Here is a 19,660-nt window from a genome sequence, read left to right as displayed (position 1 = left end):
CTGTGATACCTGGGAGTATAAAGGCCTGCTTGGTGAATGCAGTGCCAAATGCAAAGTGGATATTTTGAGACTTCTGAGGACAGCAGCTGAAAGGATTATTTGATGGGTCAGCATCTCAGCTGCATTAACTGTACAAGCAAATTTTTCCCTTGGAATAAATGGCTGAACAAGGAGTCATTAAAGACAGGGACTAAGAGTACTTCTTAACCAGCCCTGTAAGATAAACCCATTTTCCAAAGAGGCTGGAACCCAAGTGTCTCATCATAAGTAAATTTTATGAAAACAAATCATGTTTTTTTTTGTTTGAAAACAATCTTCTCGTACAACATCAGTATTCATTTGTTCCTTTCAAATCCACCAAAAAAAAAAACCCTAGTGGTGACATTTAGTTTGATTAAAAGGCTTACAGAAAATTCTAGTTTTAGGAACAGCTATAATTAGAACAGAGAAATTAACATTTTTTCCTCTGAAATTTTATTTCTGGATTATATTAGCAGAAGCTATTTGTAGGAAAAAACCCCCAGCTTCTCCAACATTCGCAAAGCTAGATTGAAACCCTCTCTTCCTATCACAATGAAATATATCTGGCCAAAGTCTTACAATGTAACAACTTCAGTGAGTTGATAAAACTTCCCATGCTTCATGCTCCAAAATGGAGGACCAGAATGTTCCGTGGAACAGTGGCAGTGTTTTGAAATATTTATTCCAACACAAGTGATTCTCTGGCATTAGACTTTTTCAAAACAGAAGAGCTAAAAGCAACCTTCCACCAAAGGTATTCACCAGCACACAGACCCAAGCTACCACCAAGCAAGTCTCATTTTGCAAAGGATTTGAACCACCAGAACTTGCTCAGCAGCTGCCACGTGCACAGTTTCACTCATATATGTGTGTGTGAGTACACACACCCCCCATTCCCCAGCCTGCACAGAAGGAGATACCTAAAAACTGAAAACAACAGCAGAAACAAATATGCAGAGGCTCTTCCAAAGCCAGTTATCTAACTGGCACTCCGTGGGTCCCCACAGCCTCTCCCTTGAGTCATGCATCCTCAGATAAGATGGAGCCTGAGAAAGGTCCAAACTGCCTACAGACACATTCAAAACCTGAAAAAGATATTTCCCATTTCTTAAGAGCTACTTAAATGTGTGCACTGAGCTCTGCAATTGTGGGCTGATCTGGAGGCTCTGTGGGAGGATACCTGCCTTCCAGGCATAGATGCTTATGCTCAACACACCAAAAAGGTACAGAATCTTCTGCTGGAAAAGAAAAAAGCCCTCTACCTCTGGCAAGAGATCAAGGGGTATAAAGCATACTTCAAGAGAGATATGAAACACCACACAGGACCACAGGAGAAGTAAGTTTGGCAGTTAAGATTTCAAGTGAGTTAACTGTTAGGTTTCCAAATCAGTATTGTTGGACAAATTCCTACATACACTGCAAAAGAACACAACACTGAAGTCAATTAAAATTAAACGTCACCCATGTATTCCAAAAGAGTCCTACTGACCTGCATTAGTGCTGAGCTGGCTATCCTGGGAACAGTTTTCATTGCCATCAGAGGTTGACTGCAGTGAAGCAGATGGTACAGTTCTGCTTCGCTTTTTGTTGGCCTTCCTTTCTGCTACCTGCCACTCTTCATCTTCGTCCTCGCTCTCACTCAAGTCATCAAACCCAAAGTACTTGATTTTGTAATTGGAACTCCCAGAACTTCTAGAGGCGCCTTCATCTCCCCCTCCCTCGTCTTGATCATCAAACCCAAAAAACTCTAATTTGACATCCTTCTTGGATTTGGTATTGCTCGGTCGGAACCTGGTGGTGCTTTTTGCGGTGGCCATGTCTGCCTTTTTCCTCAAGCGCCCGGCCTCGCCCAGGTCCGTGGGGGCAGCGGAGGTGAACTCGTCCATGCGCTCCATGGTGTCCTGGATGGTGACATTGCAGACTGACAAGCACGAGGGGTGCAGAACGGTGTAGTCTCTAGTCCGTCCAACCGTCCCTCTAAAACTGGTCCCACTACCCAAAGGAACTTTTTTCCCTGCGTTCAGCCCATCGTTATTTGACTCACTGTTTGCTTTGGATAAAGACTGACTAGTGCCATCCATTAGCTTGTCAAAATTTGTTGCCCCCTGCAGTTTCGCTTTGTTGGATCGACAATATGTCCTACAGTTGCTTGGCCTAGGAATAGTTTGCACAAGTTCTTCGCTAATGGCTTCCTTTGGATTTTCACTATCTTCTTTATCACACTCCTCATCCTTGCTCTTCACCTCTGAGAGATGTTCATTGTCAAAAGCTAATATATACTCTCCAGTTCTGGTGTCTTCAGTTTCATCCTCCCATTCATACAAGTGAGTTCTTAGTGGCCCCTTGGTCTGAGATGTTTCTGATGCAGAATTTGCTGGTTTTCCCACGTGGGAGTCCCAAGAATCAGCCAAGTCCTTGGCTTCAGTGTTGCATCCAGAGGTGTCTGTGGTCTCAGCATTGGTTTTATTACTGTCTCCAGCATTGTCATAGATGAAATGACTGTTCCCATTATCTTTCAAGTTCTGGATTTTATCTATAAGAAAAGATATATTTATTACTAAAATGGAATATTAAAAAAAGAGTCACCCATGTGGGCAACTTTGGAAAGTTACAATATAACAAAACACATTCAGTGAACATTCAACAAAAAAGGTCTTTATCCACCTGGTTTGTACTTTTTAAGCCCTTCAGTTTAAAGGTTTTGCTATAATAAAGTCTTCTTGTAATGTCTACCAAAAAAAAACCCTTGAAATGTCACTCTGAAAATATGTGCATCATGTAAAAGACAGTGGTAAGCCCTAAATACAACCACTTATTTACCAAGGCAAATTACACAAAAAAGGAGAAACTTTGTGGTAAAATTTTCAGAAAAGACAATTACCGAAGTTTGACACACAAGTGACTTACAGTGAATAACTAGAGATAAAGAACAACTACAAATTGTCTGTTATGTAAGGAAATAATTTACCCTGAATAAAACAGCAAACAACTTCAGCTGTCATTTCATTTTGCTGCTCTAAATGAAAATATTTGGACTTACAAAAGAAATATTAAAATGCAGTTCTCATCAAAAATTGTAATTTTTTTGCTTCTGAAATTCTGGTTTATGCAATGAATTTCTGCATCTCTGAAGAAGAGCTGCTGCCAAAAGTTATTCTCACACTTCTCCAACCCATAGCCACACTCACATCCTACACTGTCCAGGAGAACAAGCTCCACTGTAAGAAAGGAGATTTTGGAAGGTTTGTTTCCAGCCAACCAGCACCCACACAACAGCAATGCCAGGAAGCAATGCAAGTATTAAAGTCTTCCACCTGCTGTCCTCTAAACTGGTGGGGAAACCATTCCCTTTGTTTTCCCTGAATCCCAACAAAAGCATGGTGGATTTGGTAGCAGAGTTTCATGATGATTGCATCTTCCATCCTCTGCTGACACACAGACACACACACAGCAATATAAGAGGGGCAGTTCCATGAAATAAGAATTTCCTGGAAATTTCTGAGACAGTATCAGCAAGCAGAGGAAGCCAGGTGCTTGCTGTTACTACTGGCCCTGAAATGGCTGCCTGGGCCAGGAGAAGTGAGATAAGGAGTCTGACAAAGAGAGGAGCAGCACATGATGGGATAAACTGAGTAACACACAGAAGCAACTGGGACAGGGCCCAGTGACAACAGAAAGGCTAGAAGAGAATGTGCTTAGAAGACACGTGCAGAACACTGCAGTGATAAAAGGGGTTCCACTGGCAGAATGCAACCCCAAAAGTTCAAGTTGCTTAGGCAGCAAAGGCTTCCTAAACTCATCAGTAAAATGAAGGCCAAAGCATCTCTTCAGCACTAATCCTGACCTCATTAAATTTCATTACCTTCCATTTACGCAAGTGGCACAGAAGCTTCACAGCACTGACCAGAAGATTTCAACCTCCTGATGAGGGAAACAAGCATCAGCACTGTTCCAGGGACTTTGGCTCACTTTCAAATTCAAATGGCATCATCTAAATGCCTTCCTTGCACATATGTTTTATAGAAGAATTGAAAATTCTTATACTGAAAATTCTAGTAGAAGAAATGGCTACCAAATCCAGTTTTGCAGGAAAATGGTTTAATTCCTGCTAAAATTCCTCAGGGAAGCAGAACAAGTACTATCTGACAAACTGCATCTAAGTTTTCTGGAGTCCTGCTGAGGTCTGTCATGAAGTTATACATACTCAGCTAGAAATAAAAAAAAGCTTTTCACAGAATATATGAAATGCAAAACTCAAAGCTAAATTCCTCACAGAACAAGGAACCCTAACCCTACCATCTCCATGACGGAATCTTGGTTATTATTTTTCGGTATCAACGTGTTATACAAGCAATATTGTTATTCCCATTTCAATCTCATGCTTGCCATAATCCAAGAGGCACAACCAAAATGAATCTTTCTGTAATCAAGGAGGTGGTTTGACAGTGTACAGTATGTTCCTTTCTCCCATATGTTTAATATTATTGTGAAGCTGAAGACTACCACAACACTTGAGGCATGAAAAACAGCAAATTCAATTTAAAACATTTTCAGACTTCCTTGCTAAAATGCACTGTTTTGCAGCCTCACCACTGCTGTTCCATATCTAAGGAAACTTCTTGTTTCTCCTCATGTATATGTGATCAAAATCAATTTCTCCAGTCAGCTCGGCTGACTAATAAATAACAAATCCACTGTAGCACAGTCAAATGGCTTTATTGATGCTTGGTTTACTACACTCCCAAGAAATGCAACAAGGCAAAGAGCACTAAGAGCTCTTTATGGTCACAGCAGGACTTGTGCAGCCTTTGTGGCACACATGCATCAGCAGCTCTGAACCTTGAGTTGTCTGAGAAGATTCTGTAAGTGACAACAAAGTGTTGCATCTCAATTTTACCTTTCAGCTCCTGATTTAATACAGCACACCGAGGTACTCCTGAACAGCAAAAAAGTGGCGCTTAACCTCCTCCTTGATTCTGGGGCACCAAACTTATAAAAACAGTACTTCAAAAGTCTTAGTAACTGCACCAGGGAGGTTTTTCCATCTCCAATAATAAGCAAGGCTGATGGAAAAAGGAACCACTGAAGTCTTCAGTGTACACCAGGTAGAAAGTCTGGCTTTAAAACTGGATCACCACAATGCATTACTGGAAAACTAAGCAGTGCCATTGAGAGGAATACTTCCTCTGAAGAGCCTTTGTCAAGCCACTGTTCTCATCTCATCAGTGGGTCAATAGCTGTCAGCCCGACCCTTCAATACCACAAAGTACTGCTAATCACTTCCTAATTGCCCAGAGGTGTACAGGAACCGCAATGCCAATAATCCTGGTTTTTAAAATTACAGTATTTGTTGGCAGCAACTACTATACCAGAAGCTAGCATGACTGTAGGAAAAAAAAATGTAAGAAAAGGAACTGATTGTTATTTATTAAATATTCTGTAGTCCAAGAGAGACATGGAATTTCTCCTCCTATTTTTAACTCCAATTAAGCTCTTTTGGGGCTCAAATACCAGAATAACTCTCCCAAGGAATTTAAAATCAGCAACAGCATAACCCCCTCCCCAAGTACAAACGCTGTACACCTAGGAACCATATCAGTGTTCTGTGGTAATCATGATTTATTTTCTGTTTAGATCACTAAAAGTTGCTTTATTTCATGCTCTAGTTTATGTCACTTAACAAGACAGATGTCTTCAGCATTGCTGATAAATTTAAAAAAAAGCCAAAGTAAAACTTCCACTCTTTCCCATAAAATGACATGTTTTCACACACACACAGATGCATATTACTAAATCTGTAAAACTATATTTAAGTGATGATGATTATTGTTCCAAGTACCCCTAGTAAGGTTGTTCCAAGTAACCACTAGAGAAAAAAATTCAATTTCAGACAATGCAAGATAGTAAATTTACATAAGGCAATAAAGTTTACACTCTTCCATAATATATATAGATACATGCAAACACTCAAACAGCAGGAATGCTACAGAGTTGTCAAAAGCCCACTTCTTTTTATATACAAACCTGAAAACATGTAAGAAATATACATCTATACCTACATGGAAAACCTAAGACAGACTAGATGGATATAAAGATAACTTTCTGTTCCAATCCTATTTTTAAAAATCACTTACTATAAGCACTCGCTAGATGGAACAAGTGTTACTCCATACATTCAACAATAAATGCCTCATGACTGCCATAGGTAGCTGGTGCTACTACCTCCTCCTTTTTCATTTTTAAGATCATGGACAAAATTAAGAATGCAACTCTAGAATTAAAAAACTCCACTTTTTTTTTAAGCTAAATTAATTTTTTTAGAGATAAGAAACCTACATCCTTCAGCTTAACATTTGACAATTCTGACATGAAAATGTCTCACATTTCAACTTCATTTGTTCTTTAAGTACATATAACAGTAAAAGTTTGACAGAGGAGACACTGAAGTTCGGAGAAAAGATTAAAAACTCTCTCCATCAAATAGTGAAGCTATGAGTTAACAATTCATACTGATCCTTCAAGTATAGCATATACCAAAATGGAATCCAAAACAAAGTAAAGTAATCCTTTAAGAAATCAAACACTCTTCTGGACAAGAAAACGAAGCAACCATAGCATCCATCCTCCAGCCTAGTCCCTGTTTCACTTTTCTTTCATTTCTATTTAACTTACAAAGCTTAGTGACTGGGGCTCCAAGTCTGCAAACATCATTTCCAGCTCTGTAAAAACCAAATCACCATTAACAGTCTAACAGTAATTGCCTACAGTCAAACGTTACATGTTTTAGTTAACCATTCAGTGGTAGAGCTGCAGAACCTTATTTGCTATTTTCATGTTACTCAGAGCACAGAGCACGATCTTGGGCCCCCTGCTGTAAATTTCTACCCTGAACAGAAGCAGGGCTCCCAGGGCAAAGCTGCCCCACAACTCAGCCATCATCCCCCACGGCCTCCCCAGCAGCAGCCCGCGGCTGGGCAGGGGACAGCGCTGCTGTGGCTCACGCACGGTGACATGTGCCAGCTCCATGTGCCAGCTCCATGTGCTGCTGCCTTCCCAGGGATTAGGGACCCAGCTAAAGCCTCCTCTGCCTTGCCACCATGCAGGCAGCAGGGAGGCAAGAGCACAGATGGCACCTGAAACAGCACTGTGTCTTTGAGAGCTCTCTTCACCACTGCAAGTTTGATCAAAACCAGCTGAACAGCACAAATGTTAGGACAAAACTGAAGAACACAAAAGGATAATCAATATTACTCTTGGTAATAACAGATGCATTACTCTTGGTAATCACATATGCAAATTAAATGCTTACTTTTTCCTATGTACTCATGGACAAGTTGCCAGTGTTACATGCTAGCCCTACTAACTTGAACTTTGGGTTAGTTTTCTCTCAATTAAAGCCAAGCTAAGTATCCTCCATGCTACAAACAAAAGGCATATGGCCTTCTACAGCCTTTGCAGCATGAAACCTTATTCCCCTTCAGAGCTGGGTAAGTGGCTGTACAAGCCTTCACTTTAATGAGAGAAACATGATTGCTATTCACAACAAACAAATCAACAAACACACTATCTTTCTTTCTTTTTAGTATTAGCCACAATTCACTGCAAATATTAAAGCAATGAAATCTTGTGGCACAATGCCAATATTACATTCTTGATTTCTCTTCCAATAGAAACGAAGACATGGTGGCAAGAAAATGAAACATCAAGAATTGTTTGAGCCCTCCAGCTACTGAGGGCACATACAATTAACAGGCTACAGCTCAGGAACAGATCCTGACACAGGATGGAGGGAACAGCTTGTTAAGCTCATTATGAGCTCCTGCTCTGCCTGATGTCCCTGAGCACTTGGAAACATTTCTTATGGCTCCATTACACCATTAGCAACGTTCTCAAGCATACAGCTACATCACTTCAGTCTGCAACTTGCAGCTGACCAGCTAAAGGAAAGGTGCTTATATCAAACCCCTCATATCCAGGGAGAGCCCAACTGAGACACACAGAGTGTCATCTCTGGCTTGGTCAGAAAATCAGGAACTGCAGAGAAGTCATGCTTCTTTCCAAATTAGAGAACAAATTTCATTATTGGAAATGAAATGTTTTGATTGGTAACGAGAAGAGGTTGCAGACTAAACTCCCTTGATCCATTTTCTGTCTATGACTGAAGAACTGGAAAACTCAGAAAAAAAAAAGCCCATTAAAACAAAATACAGAATTTACGAAATGGCCAAAATTTATTTGAATTAAGTATCCATTAATGCCTATGAGATCTTGAAAAGCAATGACTGTTAGTAGGTATGAATAGAAGACAGGAAGATGTGACTCCCAAGATCAGTTTCATGGTTGACAATCTCTAAAACAGCTAAAATTATAGAACCACATCCACAGCTATGATTACAAATTCTTAAGTAATTGAATTCCCAACAAGTCTGTATGCAGATGAGACAGACACTGCTTGACTCTTGGCAGATGTTTTAAGTGGCACCTTATTTTGCAGGAAAAAAGTCACAGAAAACCTTTAAGTGGTGAGAATTAATTTACTCTTAAGAATCATTTGCTTATCTTGTTTCCTTTTCCAGCACCCTGAATATCAAAATTCTAAGACAATTTATATAAAAAATTAATTAGTTTCTTACACAGTCTTAATTAATGGCACTATGACTTCACTTCAGTTAGCTATTCTTTTAAACATGAGACAGAAGACACCTCAGACATCTCTCAAATCACCTGGATGCATCTGTCAGTCTGGTAACACACTGTTCAGCATGTCCAACAGACCATTATTCTCATTCCCTGAGCCTAACAAGGTTTTCATGGTTTCAGAACATGCTGCTGGCACAACATCCCACTGCCTTGGCTCCAGCCTGGGAAAGGCTGAACCCTTACCCATGACATTATTGCTTCCAACCCTGCACCCCTGTTTCAGCCATGCAGTAGTTCCTCATATACTTTTTTCCACTGGGAAGATGTGCTACCAGGAGGCATTCTGAGAAGTTGTGTCAGACTGGTACACTTGGCAGCCAGTGTACAACTTTCTAAAATGCCCTTGTATTTTTAAATGGAAGTGGAAGCCTTTCACAGGGGTGCAGGCTGACACGGCCACCTTCCCTCTTGTGCAGAAAATATTCACTGAACTAATCCCTTGCCTTTAGCTCAGGCAATATTTTTACTGCTATGACAAGATGGCTTTTGAAGTAACAAGTGTCTTACCCCCTCTTCTTCTAGTTCTTTGGCTAGCAATCTCCAGGTATTCTGCTCTCCCTCATCTTTCACTGCACCTGACACCAGTGCATCTCTCAAAACCACCTTCAAACCAACCTGTACATGCACACCTGGCCAAACCAGGCACAGTGAGCTCAGCACAGCTGCCTCCCCAGCAAACCTTCAGGGGGAAAAACACAATGGGCAGAAGACACACTTGGTAGCACAAGAGTTGTCAGAGCCTGACATGTGCTCACCTCTCATGGAAAGTCCAAAGAAAGAGACAATTCCTCCTCACCCCAAGCTCAGAAGGGCATTTGTTGCTCAGAGTAGCAACAAAAGGTCAGAAATAAAAAACTACTAAGTGACATGGGCAACATGAGGGGCTCAAACATGCCAGAAATACCTGTTTTCATCAATTTTTCTAGAGTGAGTTGTTATGGGAAAAAATTAAAGCATACTCTAACACAGCAACATTAACAATTGTCAAAACAAATGTATACTTAGGCTAAGTCAGTCTGAATTGAGGCAGTACTCATGAATATACTGAAAAAATTTAATAAATACAGCAGTAGTTTCTTAAATGAAAATATGATCTAGGTTTGAAATTGAAGAACATTTTCCATCCAATTAATTAGACTGCAGCAGTTTGAGTCTGAAATAGCTTCTTTACCTACTGGTTTCTGCTTGCCTGCATGCTCTGCAGGCATACCTTAACAGGGATGTTTTTACTCCACAAGCACTGACCAACTGTTTTAAATGCAAAGTCATTTCCACTTTTTACCCATGAAAACTAAGAAGCAGTTAAAAGTATGATCTTTTAAAAACTGTTCATTGTACAAGGCCATGAAGAAAGAATGATTTGAAAAGTATGGATTGCAATATTTACTGTGTATAGGAAAAGGGAATTCTAGATTAAGGGAAGACAGTTCCACGTACTCTGTGCATGGACATGCACAGTATGAACTGCCCTGTCATTAGGAAAAATATGTTGCAGAAATCAGATTCTATCCTGGGGTATTTTTCTGTGTTGCCATTTTAGCAAACAAGTATAAACCCTGAGATTTAAACAGAATTTCAACCATTTCAGACTTTTGAAAAACACCCCAGGAAAAAGCAAACAGGCCACCACTAAAGAAGTAGCAGAGGGGAAAAAAGAAAAAAAAGGAGAACAATCACACCAGTTTTAACATAGGCTACTGATCCAGCAACAAGACTGTGTGTAAGGGGAAAGGGGATATGTTCAAAAGGGGAAAACTTACCAAACAGCAACTAAAGAGGACAGGACCTGTGGATAAACCCCAGCAATCCACATACCCATCACAACTACTACCATTCAAACAAACCTCAAAACACTGAAATTCTCTGAGCACACATATTTTATGGCAGACCTTTCCCCCTCTCTGCTATCAGTTCCTTAATGCTTTGACCCAACCAGAGCACAGCTGCAGTTCTTTTTAATCATGGCTGCTGCCAGCTGTCTCCTAAGACTGCCAAATGCTCAGGCCTCATTCAGGTTCCCCCAGCTCTGCTCCATTTTTGGATGGAAAATGACTAAACTGAAATTCTTTCTCACAAAGTAAATACTACTCTCAAAAACTCTGCAGAGGAAGTAAGATGTTACTCTGGCTTAACTATTATTTACCATGTCCATGTCAGTGTTAAACACAAAACAGGAGTTTAAAAACAATTTGAAAGGAATACCCCGACATTCTGGTGGTCAAATGCAATTATGTAACAAAGCTGCACTTGGGAAGTTGAAACTTAACTCTAAAGATAGGGCTGCCCACCCACACAAGCAGGATGCAGAGGCTTTGCACAGAGCCACTGAGGTACTGCCAGGATAGTGTGTCAGGAACAGACTCGATGCCTTAAACCATCTCCTTCCTCAAGGACATCCATTTCCTGCAGTTTACTCTCTGCACTCTGTGCTTTTCCAGCCACCAACCACAACCAGGTTGTGCATCCTGGGCCAAGACACACTGAGCACACCCCTGTGCTCCTGCACTGCAGAGCAACGTTCTTAGGAACTACACTTGCCATTTGGATTTGCTACCTGTAAGTGCACTGGCCCCAAGTGACAAATGAGGGCATGAAGAACTATCTAGAAAAACAAAATAATCAGACAGCAGTCAACAGACAAATGCTCTCTCAGAGCACCAAGAGCTAAACTACTGCCAGAGCAAAACCTGCTTGAGTACCAGTACACAGGAGCAAATGACAAGATGAGGAATTGCTGTTTTCATTATTGCTCTAAATGTTAAGGGGAAAGAAAATTATTTGTTCTTTTAATCATAAAGAGCCTCCTCAAAGGTCACTGCCAACACAATAACCACAAAATCCATACTTAACACTACAACACAGGAGAAAGGGACACAATTCTTACACCATTCTCTAGTCTGGAAAGATTTTTAAGCCATTCTGTTTCTCCACAGCAAGCTAAACACATTTTCAAGAAATAAATTCACAGGCTCTAAAACAAACCAGACAATCTATGCCCAATTAAAATACTTCTCCCCTAATGCATGATTAAATATCTAATTTTTTTCTTTTAGAATTAATGCAGGACAGGAATATTCTCTCAGTCCATAAACCAGAATATGAAGTATGCAGAGATGACAAACATCTCTTAACCCAAGTGCCTTCTCTGATGGAGAGTACCAAGCCCTTGGCCAGACTCTCTGAAGGCCTGAGTTACAGAGCTCAGCACTGCACAAAAGCCAGCAGATCATCACAGCATCCAGGGTCAAAATGCAAACTCACACTACAATGCCAGAAGTATTTCCATAAGATGAAATAGCCAGAGAGGGGGCAAACTAGCTGTCCTGAGACATACTGATACACTAATATAACTACGAAATGCCATAGCAACTCCTAAAATTCATCAAACTTTGACATGAATTTTCATGAAAAATTGTACTACATTAATTCAACCTACAAGCTAACAAACATTCTAAAAGGGCAAACGTATAAACTTTGCTCTGCAAAGCCACATTTTTATACCAAAGCTTGCATGAAATACTATTTGGGTTTACTTCTTACAGAATAAACTTAACAGTTAAAAAAAAAAAAAGAAATCCCATCAGACTTTCAAAAATCCAAATATTGTTCTGAAGGTTTTTACCTCACCCTATTGAAAGACTGTCTCAAAAAGCTTCATTTTCTAAATAGCTGCATTTTTGCTTTATATGACTTACCAGTGTGATATTTTCCTAAAGACACAACTTACTTTCCAGCTACCAAGTTCTCCCTACCTTCACAAAGATGACCTAACAGTAACTGTTAATACTGAACACTCTTTCATTGTTTCAAATTCACCTAAACCCCTATCTGCAAATTACCTGCTACATACAGGATTACTTATAGACACTCTTCAGACAGTATTAAGTCTTGATCAAGCAACATTAGGGTAAGATTATGAGAAGCTTTCCACATTAAGAGCTCCTCAAAGCCTTTAAAATGAGATTGTTACAAGCACTAGCTGAAGGCTATAAAAAAGACCAGCAAGTTCTACCATTTAGAATAAAAGATACAGATCCTCAACTGTGTTACATGGCTGCACAACTACTAAAACAAACCCCCAATCAACTGCTTTTTAATACCAAAGATCAGCTAAAATTAACAGACATGGCCAGAGAAATAGTCACTGAGGCAGGATGATACAACTGGAGCAAATTAACTGTACCTCTCAGTTTGTGCATAGCCATGCTAAGTCACATTTCTCAACTCAGTCTAACTTCCAGCATTATCTCCACCTATATTAAAAATTAAGACACAACGATGGCTCATACACTGTCTATGCAGTATGAGGAGAAGGACTAGCAAACTGCACTTTAAAACAAATTAACAAGCACTTTCTTCAACATCAGTACCAACACAGCCTAGTTTCCCACACCCAGAGATAGAGTGCTGTATGTGGGTTAAGGTGAGCTCACATTGCAGTCTTCCTTACACTGGGAATATTCATGTTCTTCTACCAGCCTGCTTTCCCTCCCAGCCCCCACCCCTTCCTTTCCTCAGCAGGAATAGCCAAGCTTGTTGTCTCAAGGATCTCTAAGCCCTTTGGACAAATCTGGTTGAATCTGGTGGAGTTCAAGAGTCACCAGGAAGGGAAAAATTATTATGGGGAGGGCAAGGACATGTAAGCAGTTGAGGAACATACACTATTACACTCCTGCCAAGCTCCTTCATCCTCCAGAACCCTATCCCAAATCAATCAAATTAACTCTGTAGTTTTGAAAGAGCGTCCCCATTAAACTTTACTGAACAGTCACTACAACAAAGAAGCCTTTGAAGTTCCTACATTTACACTGGCTGACTATACACCACTATCTCTAATTGCTCAGTGTGCTGAGCAACGACCTCAGAGACAACTTTTATTTATTTTGGATCAGTTTACACACAAGTATAACAGCAGCTTAAACAACCCAAGTTTTACTTACACTAACTGACAAAAAGAAACACTACCACCAAGACTGCAGTCTTTAAATAAGGGTAAGGAAACCAAAGACCCTCCGAGGATGCTTTGCAAAGATTCACAGCTGAATTTCATTTCTGAAGAAAGATATGAAAAGTGTTTTTATCTTCATTTGACTGGGTGTCAACAGAATGTAAGAGACTCTGAAAGAACAGAACCATCAGATCAAGATACAGCTTGTCCTTCACTACTTCTGGCTGAACTGCCAGAATCAGTAACAAATCCTTCACAACATCTTGCAGAACACAACTCCTTCAGTAAACTGTGCCTTCAGTAACCTCCCCCTCTGCATTCAGACCATCACCACACTCAAAAGCTGGAAGGACTTACCCACCAAGATTCATCAGCTTCCTCCTGGTCAGAGCTGCATATTTATGATATACACAGTATTGTCTAGCAAGGAGTTCTAGAATTTAAATAAGTGAGTTTTTCTGTCCTAAATGTTGTATTTAATTATTTTCCACAGGACTGGAATCAGGAAGCACCAATGAAACTGCTCAAGTCTGTTCCTCTTGGCCTTTCACACATGATGAATTTTCAGAGCTCTATCACATTTTCTTCCCATAGCTCTCTCACTTTCTTTTTCAACTTGAAAAATACTGTTCTGACAGAGGCTGTCTACAAGGAAACCATTTCACTGTAAAACCTGTTCTACTACAATCTCTCATTAAAACCAAGCAAACTCACTGTTTCTTCCCCTTAGAAATACTGGGGGATGAACTTACTCAATTTCTTATGAAAACAATATTCAAACTTGAAAATCCCCTAATTTTTATTTCCAGTCTGAGAATGAATCATAGTTAAAGACAGCTGCCGAAAATCATATGAAAGCAAGAAATACTTTAGAAGCAAAAATAAAGAGCAAGATCAAAAGACAATTAAACATCCTACAAATGTAACTCAAACCATAGCTCAAATCAGCATTTCCTGGGTTTTCTTGAATTAGATCCCTAACATATATATAAAAAATAACTGAACTGTGGATGTCTTCTACTATTTGGTATCTTCTCCTTTACTGCATTAACAACTGAACAAGTCCGCTGAAATTTCTAATCTCTGGGTTAACTATATTTGAGAAAGGAAAGTTATATAAGTTCTTCTCATTAAAATTGATTTTGATAACCCAGAGCAAGTCAGTAGGTGTCATCTTCATCTAGGTTCATCTAATGTGATCTTCTACCCAATTATAGAAGCTGTGGTTTAATCAGCCCATTATACAAAAACCTCTCATGAGATGTAACAACATCTAATATTTTCCAGGAGTGACTTGAGGAAAATTACAGTGCTGTTCAGCTCCATGGGCCCTGTAAACTCCCCTCTGAAAAGTATTAAGCCATCTTACAAACACTCCAAGCCCAAAAACACCTCTAAAAGGAAGTCTGACAGAATGCAGTCTCACAGGTCTGAAGTTTTTTATGTACACACTGATATAGTTGTGCTAATTACAAACAGAAAATGTTAGTGCAGCTGAAGTTCAGAAAACTCCTCTTCCACCCAAATAATAAAACAGAGCATGGAATAAGCTCTGCACCTTCATGGCTGTGAACACGTACCCACACTAAATTCTACTACCACTAACTCATCACTACTCAAAATATGTGTTTAAAAACCACAGATGCACTCAGCAATTTTAGAAGTGGAATGTAATTATTCCATTTTATGGAATAACTGGACTAAGTGGACTCACATACTGCCCTGAAGCTAAAGCACTGTACCTCCATCTGCAGACAACACAAGCACCCAAGACCTCAGAGCAGTATGTAAAGTACAGAATGCTCCTTTGTGCTTTTGGTTAAATAGAGAATACTCTACAATTGTTTACAATTAAGAATTGCCCCACAGCTTTATCAGAATACTTAAAAATCCCTTGAAAACACAAAGTCTAAAGGGGGGTCAGCCAAAATCAGAGGAAAACAGAGGTATATGGACAGTTGAGCAAACAAACCTGCAGTTACAAGTTTAGCACTGCTGCTCTTGCATTCTCCATCTTCCACACTTTTGCTTGTGCTCTTTTCTTTCAAGAGAGGAACAGTGTTGTCAAAAGGTATGCACTTGCTGGAGGCAACATTTTCTCCACTGTCTGGCTGATTAATTCTGCTGTTTGCTTCAAGTAGAGGAGTGAAGTCCTCAGACTGAGCAGCTTCACCAGGTTCCAGCTGAGAGGAGCTTTTAGCCTGTGACACATTCTTTGAAGACACAGGAAGAGATTCTTCATCACTGTCAAATCCAAATGGATCCTCTGTTACCTCATCTTCAACTCTGGGTTTCTTAGGAACTTCAGAAATATCTGCTTTGACACTGGGCCTCTTCTGTCCTAATTTGGCCATGAAGGTGGTTTCTCCCCATTTTGTACTGAGGGTGGTCCGTTTGTTGGAAAACACTTCATCAAACTTGGAACTGCCATTTCCCCCTTTCCGGCTGTAGGTCTTGCCAAATCGGGATGTCATTTTGGCTCCTGTTTCATATTCTCTGTTGTGAAAGAAAGAAAGAAAAACATCAATTCATCACCTCTAGAACCAAATGATTGTTACTTCCATCCTTTCCTGGGCCTACAAGCACCAGGCATGTACAGGGCACACAAGCAGCAGATCCACCACCTGCTTCTTTCTAGACTCACTCATTCACACGTGACTGCCATTAGGGCAAAGGTTCTGCACTAAGCACCCACTAAAATAAATTGAAATTCAGTTACTTGCACATTTATAAACCAATGGCACAATGAATCCTTAAGAAAAATCTTCTAAAAATGGTATTTCTTCGCTCTATTTTATATTTTATATTTTCAAGGATAGAAGACACTTTCATAAAACAACTCAGGAGTATTTTCACATCTGAACACGCAGCTTCCTCCTAGAGTCCAACAGCACAGCGTGGCATAAAAAAAATCTCTTGCCAGTTAAGTACAAAAACTTCAGAATATTTCACATTGCTGTAGATGTATTTTAAGTACTAATTAATCACAATGATGACCCTCCATCCCATGTTCATCTCTCACACTCAGACTCATCTAACAAGTGTTTTGCTTGGTAACGTGCTGTGGTCAGGACTGGTGCACAGCAATCCCCACAAGTAAATCTGATTCACTGAGGGACAGAACAGAGACACTGCTCAATCCACCCCTAAGAACATGGAGGAACCTTTAGCAGCCCCTGCAAACTGTTACTGTCACTGGCTCTTACAAGCACAACCACTCCACTGCTTGCTCAGAAGAACAGAAGGGTAAAAGTAACAGATCAAACAGGAACACATTTAAGAGCTCCTTGCATGTGGTGTTGTTCTACTTTTGTTTAACTCAAGAAGAACGACAGATCACCTGGGATATTTTTACCCAAAAACAAATACTTCAACTACTGGACAAATGACAACACAAACTCCAAACCCTCATATCTGTTTTGTGAACCACTATTTCTCTCTTTTTGGCCCAAACATGGATAGGAAATTGCAAATCTTTATAGTCAGCTTGAATCTAATCAAGTCCATCTTTCTCTCTGAAACTCCTCTCCATACAGGCAAAAAGTCTGCTAAAAAAGACAGTTATTTAAGGTACAGAATCAAAGAAATCTAACTTCTGAAATGTTAACTAACTTCATATAAAGTTTATGAAAAATGTCAGTTAAAATAATTTTTATGGGACTTATCATGATCTATTTGTTCAATAACCCTGTTTTTATTATTACTCCCCGAATATGTGACATACTGCCTTTCCTATTTTAGTTTTCATCTCAACACTCACAGCTTCTCAACCTGAAGTGTCAGTTTTGCATCTACCAAAACTGCCAGACTGCTTTCCAGAAATGTCCCTCTATCACTTCATTCTAGCAAGACTGTCTCACTCATAACAGTCTCCCTCTATTAGACCAGGCCAACCTTCACCTACCACAGGAACCAAGCAATTCATGGGGAGAAAATCCATGGAGAAAATATTAAATGAATTAAAATGATCACATTTGAGCCTCACAAGTTTACCAGGTGGATGGTGATGCAATGCAGAAGAGCTATAGGAACACCCACTTTGGGAAAGGCTTTTTCCCTGTGGTGCAGCTGAGGGAAGGTGAAGGCAGGTGCTTATCTGCTGAGCAGAACTCTGCAGGAAAAGCCCACTCTTCAGAGGGCTCCTGCCTGCTGCTAGGAAACAGCACCCTTTAACCCCATCTCCTCTTTTCCCCACACACATCACTGCCAAACTCCTTGCTTTCCTCCCCTGCAGGTAGCTCCAATTTTCTAGTTTCTATCTATACATAGTTTAGAAAGCAAACAGCAAACTAAATCTAAATTACCAGTTTTATTTTGCTGATGTTAGTTAATATTTGCAATGGCAACTAAAATATTTTAGACTAGAACAGCCAGGTTTTTAAGCTGTAGAAGCTAAAGTAAAATATTTATTAACATCTCAGTTTCTAACAACTTACAGGAAAGAAAAAAAACATTTCACTCACCACTAGCACATTTTTCTCCCCTAAACCCTCCAGACTCAAGTAAGTATTAGTTATAATAAGCATTGTAAGAAGTACTCAAGTATTTTTGATACTGCATTCCCAGCCTATGCAAAGATAATGACACATTTAAATTATGGCTTGTGGCTTGCAGTTCCAAAGAGAAGATTCCTGTAGTCAAGAGGAGTTAATTTTCAGAAAGTAAGCCACATTTTCTTATTTGTATATTTTAAAATTAGGATAATCTCATAAGAAGTTTTAAATAAAAATATCAAAAACCAAATTAATACTCAATAAAATGTGCATAGGTTAAAAGATGAGTATTCGGAAAATATAAATACTTTATGCTATAAACTTGTATCTTAGATTGAAGAACAAGAGGTGCCTCCTTACACGAGAGCATCAACAGAACAAGATTTTTACTCTTTACTTACAATTTTCTCTTGATTTTTCACTCAGAGGGAAATAAAACACTTGCTCAATTTCTGTGTGCACTCCCTGCCTCCCTCGCCTGCATTGTGCTGCGCCATTTGGACCGGGGCAAGCAACGTAAATAGGTGTAAAACCCCAAACCACAGATGTCCCTCGTTTCCCAGCGCTAACTCGGCGGAGCAGCTGGAGACAAAAAGCCCGGTAATTCCCCAGGAAGCCCATCAGGCACCCCTACTCATCTCTCCTCTCTACACCGCTCCTCTTACATAATCAAAGCAAAGAAAAATAGGTTAAATGCAGGGAGGCAGAAGGAGCTGATGAAATCCCACGGTGACAGTTTCTTTTTTCCTCCCTCCCCCTGCGGCGGGGGGGTGGGGGGTGTGCGAGCGGAACCGGGTCACCCCAGCGCTCCCTGATGTCATTTCCCCTCCCGCCCGGCCGCCTCCCCCGCCCCGCCGCACCACCGGCCCACATTACACAAGTGCCCGGGGCAGCCGCGGCCCGGCCCGCGGAGCCGCTCCCCGCCGGCGCCTCGCCCCCGGGCCAACTCCCGCCCCGCAACTTCGCGCGGGCCCGGGGCCGGCGGCCCCGCACGCCCCTGCAGGCGGGACAGCGCCGGGGGCCGCGGCGGGGCTGCTGCCCGCGGGGTGCGGTCTCGGCTCCGCGGCCCCCGCCGCCCCCTTACCCGGCACCCACCTCGGCGTCAGCGGTGGCGGCGAGTGCCGGGCGCGGGCCCGGCCGATGTGGCTCCGGCCGCGGGTTCGGGCCGCCGAAGCGCCGCCTGCGAAAGGCGCTCGGCCTGCGGGACGCCTCCGCCCCTCCGGCAGCGGGACCCTCTCGGGGTGTCGCGGGCGTCAGGGCCCCCGGCGCCGCCTCCTCCGGCGCCGCTTCCTCCGCGCCGGGATTATCGCCGCGCTCGGGACGGGCCCCGGGACCATCTCTCCGCCATTTGCCCCCGCTCCTTCCTGCCGTCACCGCGCTCGCCCCGCCCCCCGCCGCCGCGGCCAATCGCCGCGCGCCTCGCTCGGCCGCCCGCGCCGCCTCCGCGCCTGCGCCCTGCCGCGCGCTGCCCGCCGGGAGTTGTAGTTTGCGGCGCGGC

General features: G+C 41.5%; 1 protein-coding gene across 4 annotated transcripts in view; it reads right to left on the bottom strand.

The window, feature by feature from the left end:
* The window catches only part of WAPL (WAPL cohesin release factor), a 133,991-nt gene that overhangs the window by 45,035 nt on the left and 69,296 nt on the right, over positions 1-19,660 (bottom strand). For 2 of the 4 annotated variants that reach the window (XM_063163990.1, XM_063163992.1), the window contains 2 exons: positions 15,642-16,165; positions 1,511-2,554 (listed from right to left, as the gene is read on the bottom strand). In XM_063163990.1, coding sequence (XP_063020060.1) covers positions 1,511-2,554; positions 15,642-16,143 — 1,546 coding nt within the window. In that variant the 5' untranslated portion in view covers positions 16,144-16,165. Of the gene's footprint in view, positions 1-1,510; positions 2,555-15,641; positions 16,166-18,563; positions 18,842-19,257; positions 19,397-19,660 lie in introns of those variants that run through there. The other 2 variants (XM_063163989.1, XM_063163991.1) reach the window with 2 other exon arrangements.

Source organism: Melospiza melodia, chromosome 9, assembly GCF_035770615.1.
Source record: "Melospiza melodia melodia isolate bMelMel2 chromosome 9, bMelMel2.pri, whole genome shotgun sequence".
Lineage (NCBI taxonomy): Eukaryota > Metazoa > Chordata > Aves > Passeriformes > Passerellidae > Melospiza > Melospiza melodia.
This window is presented reverse-complemented; position numbering and strand designations above follow the sequence as displayed.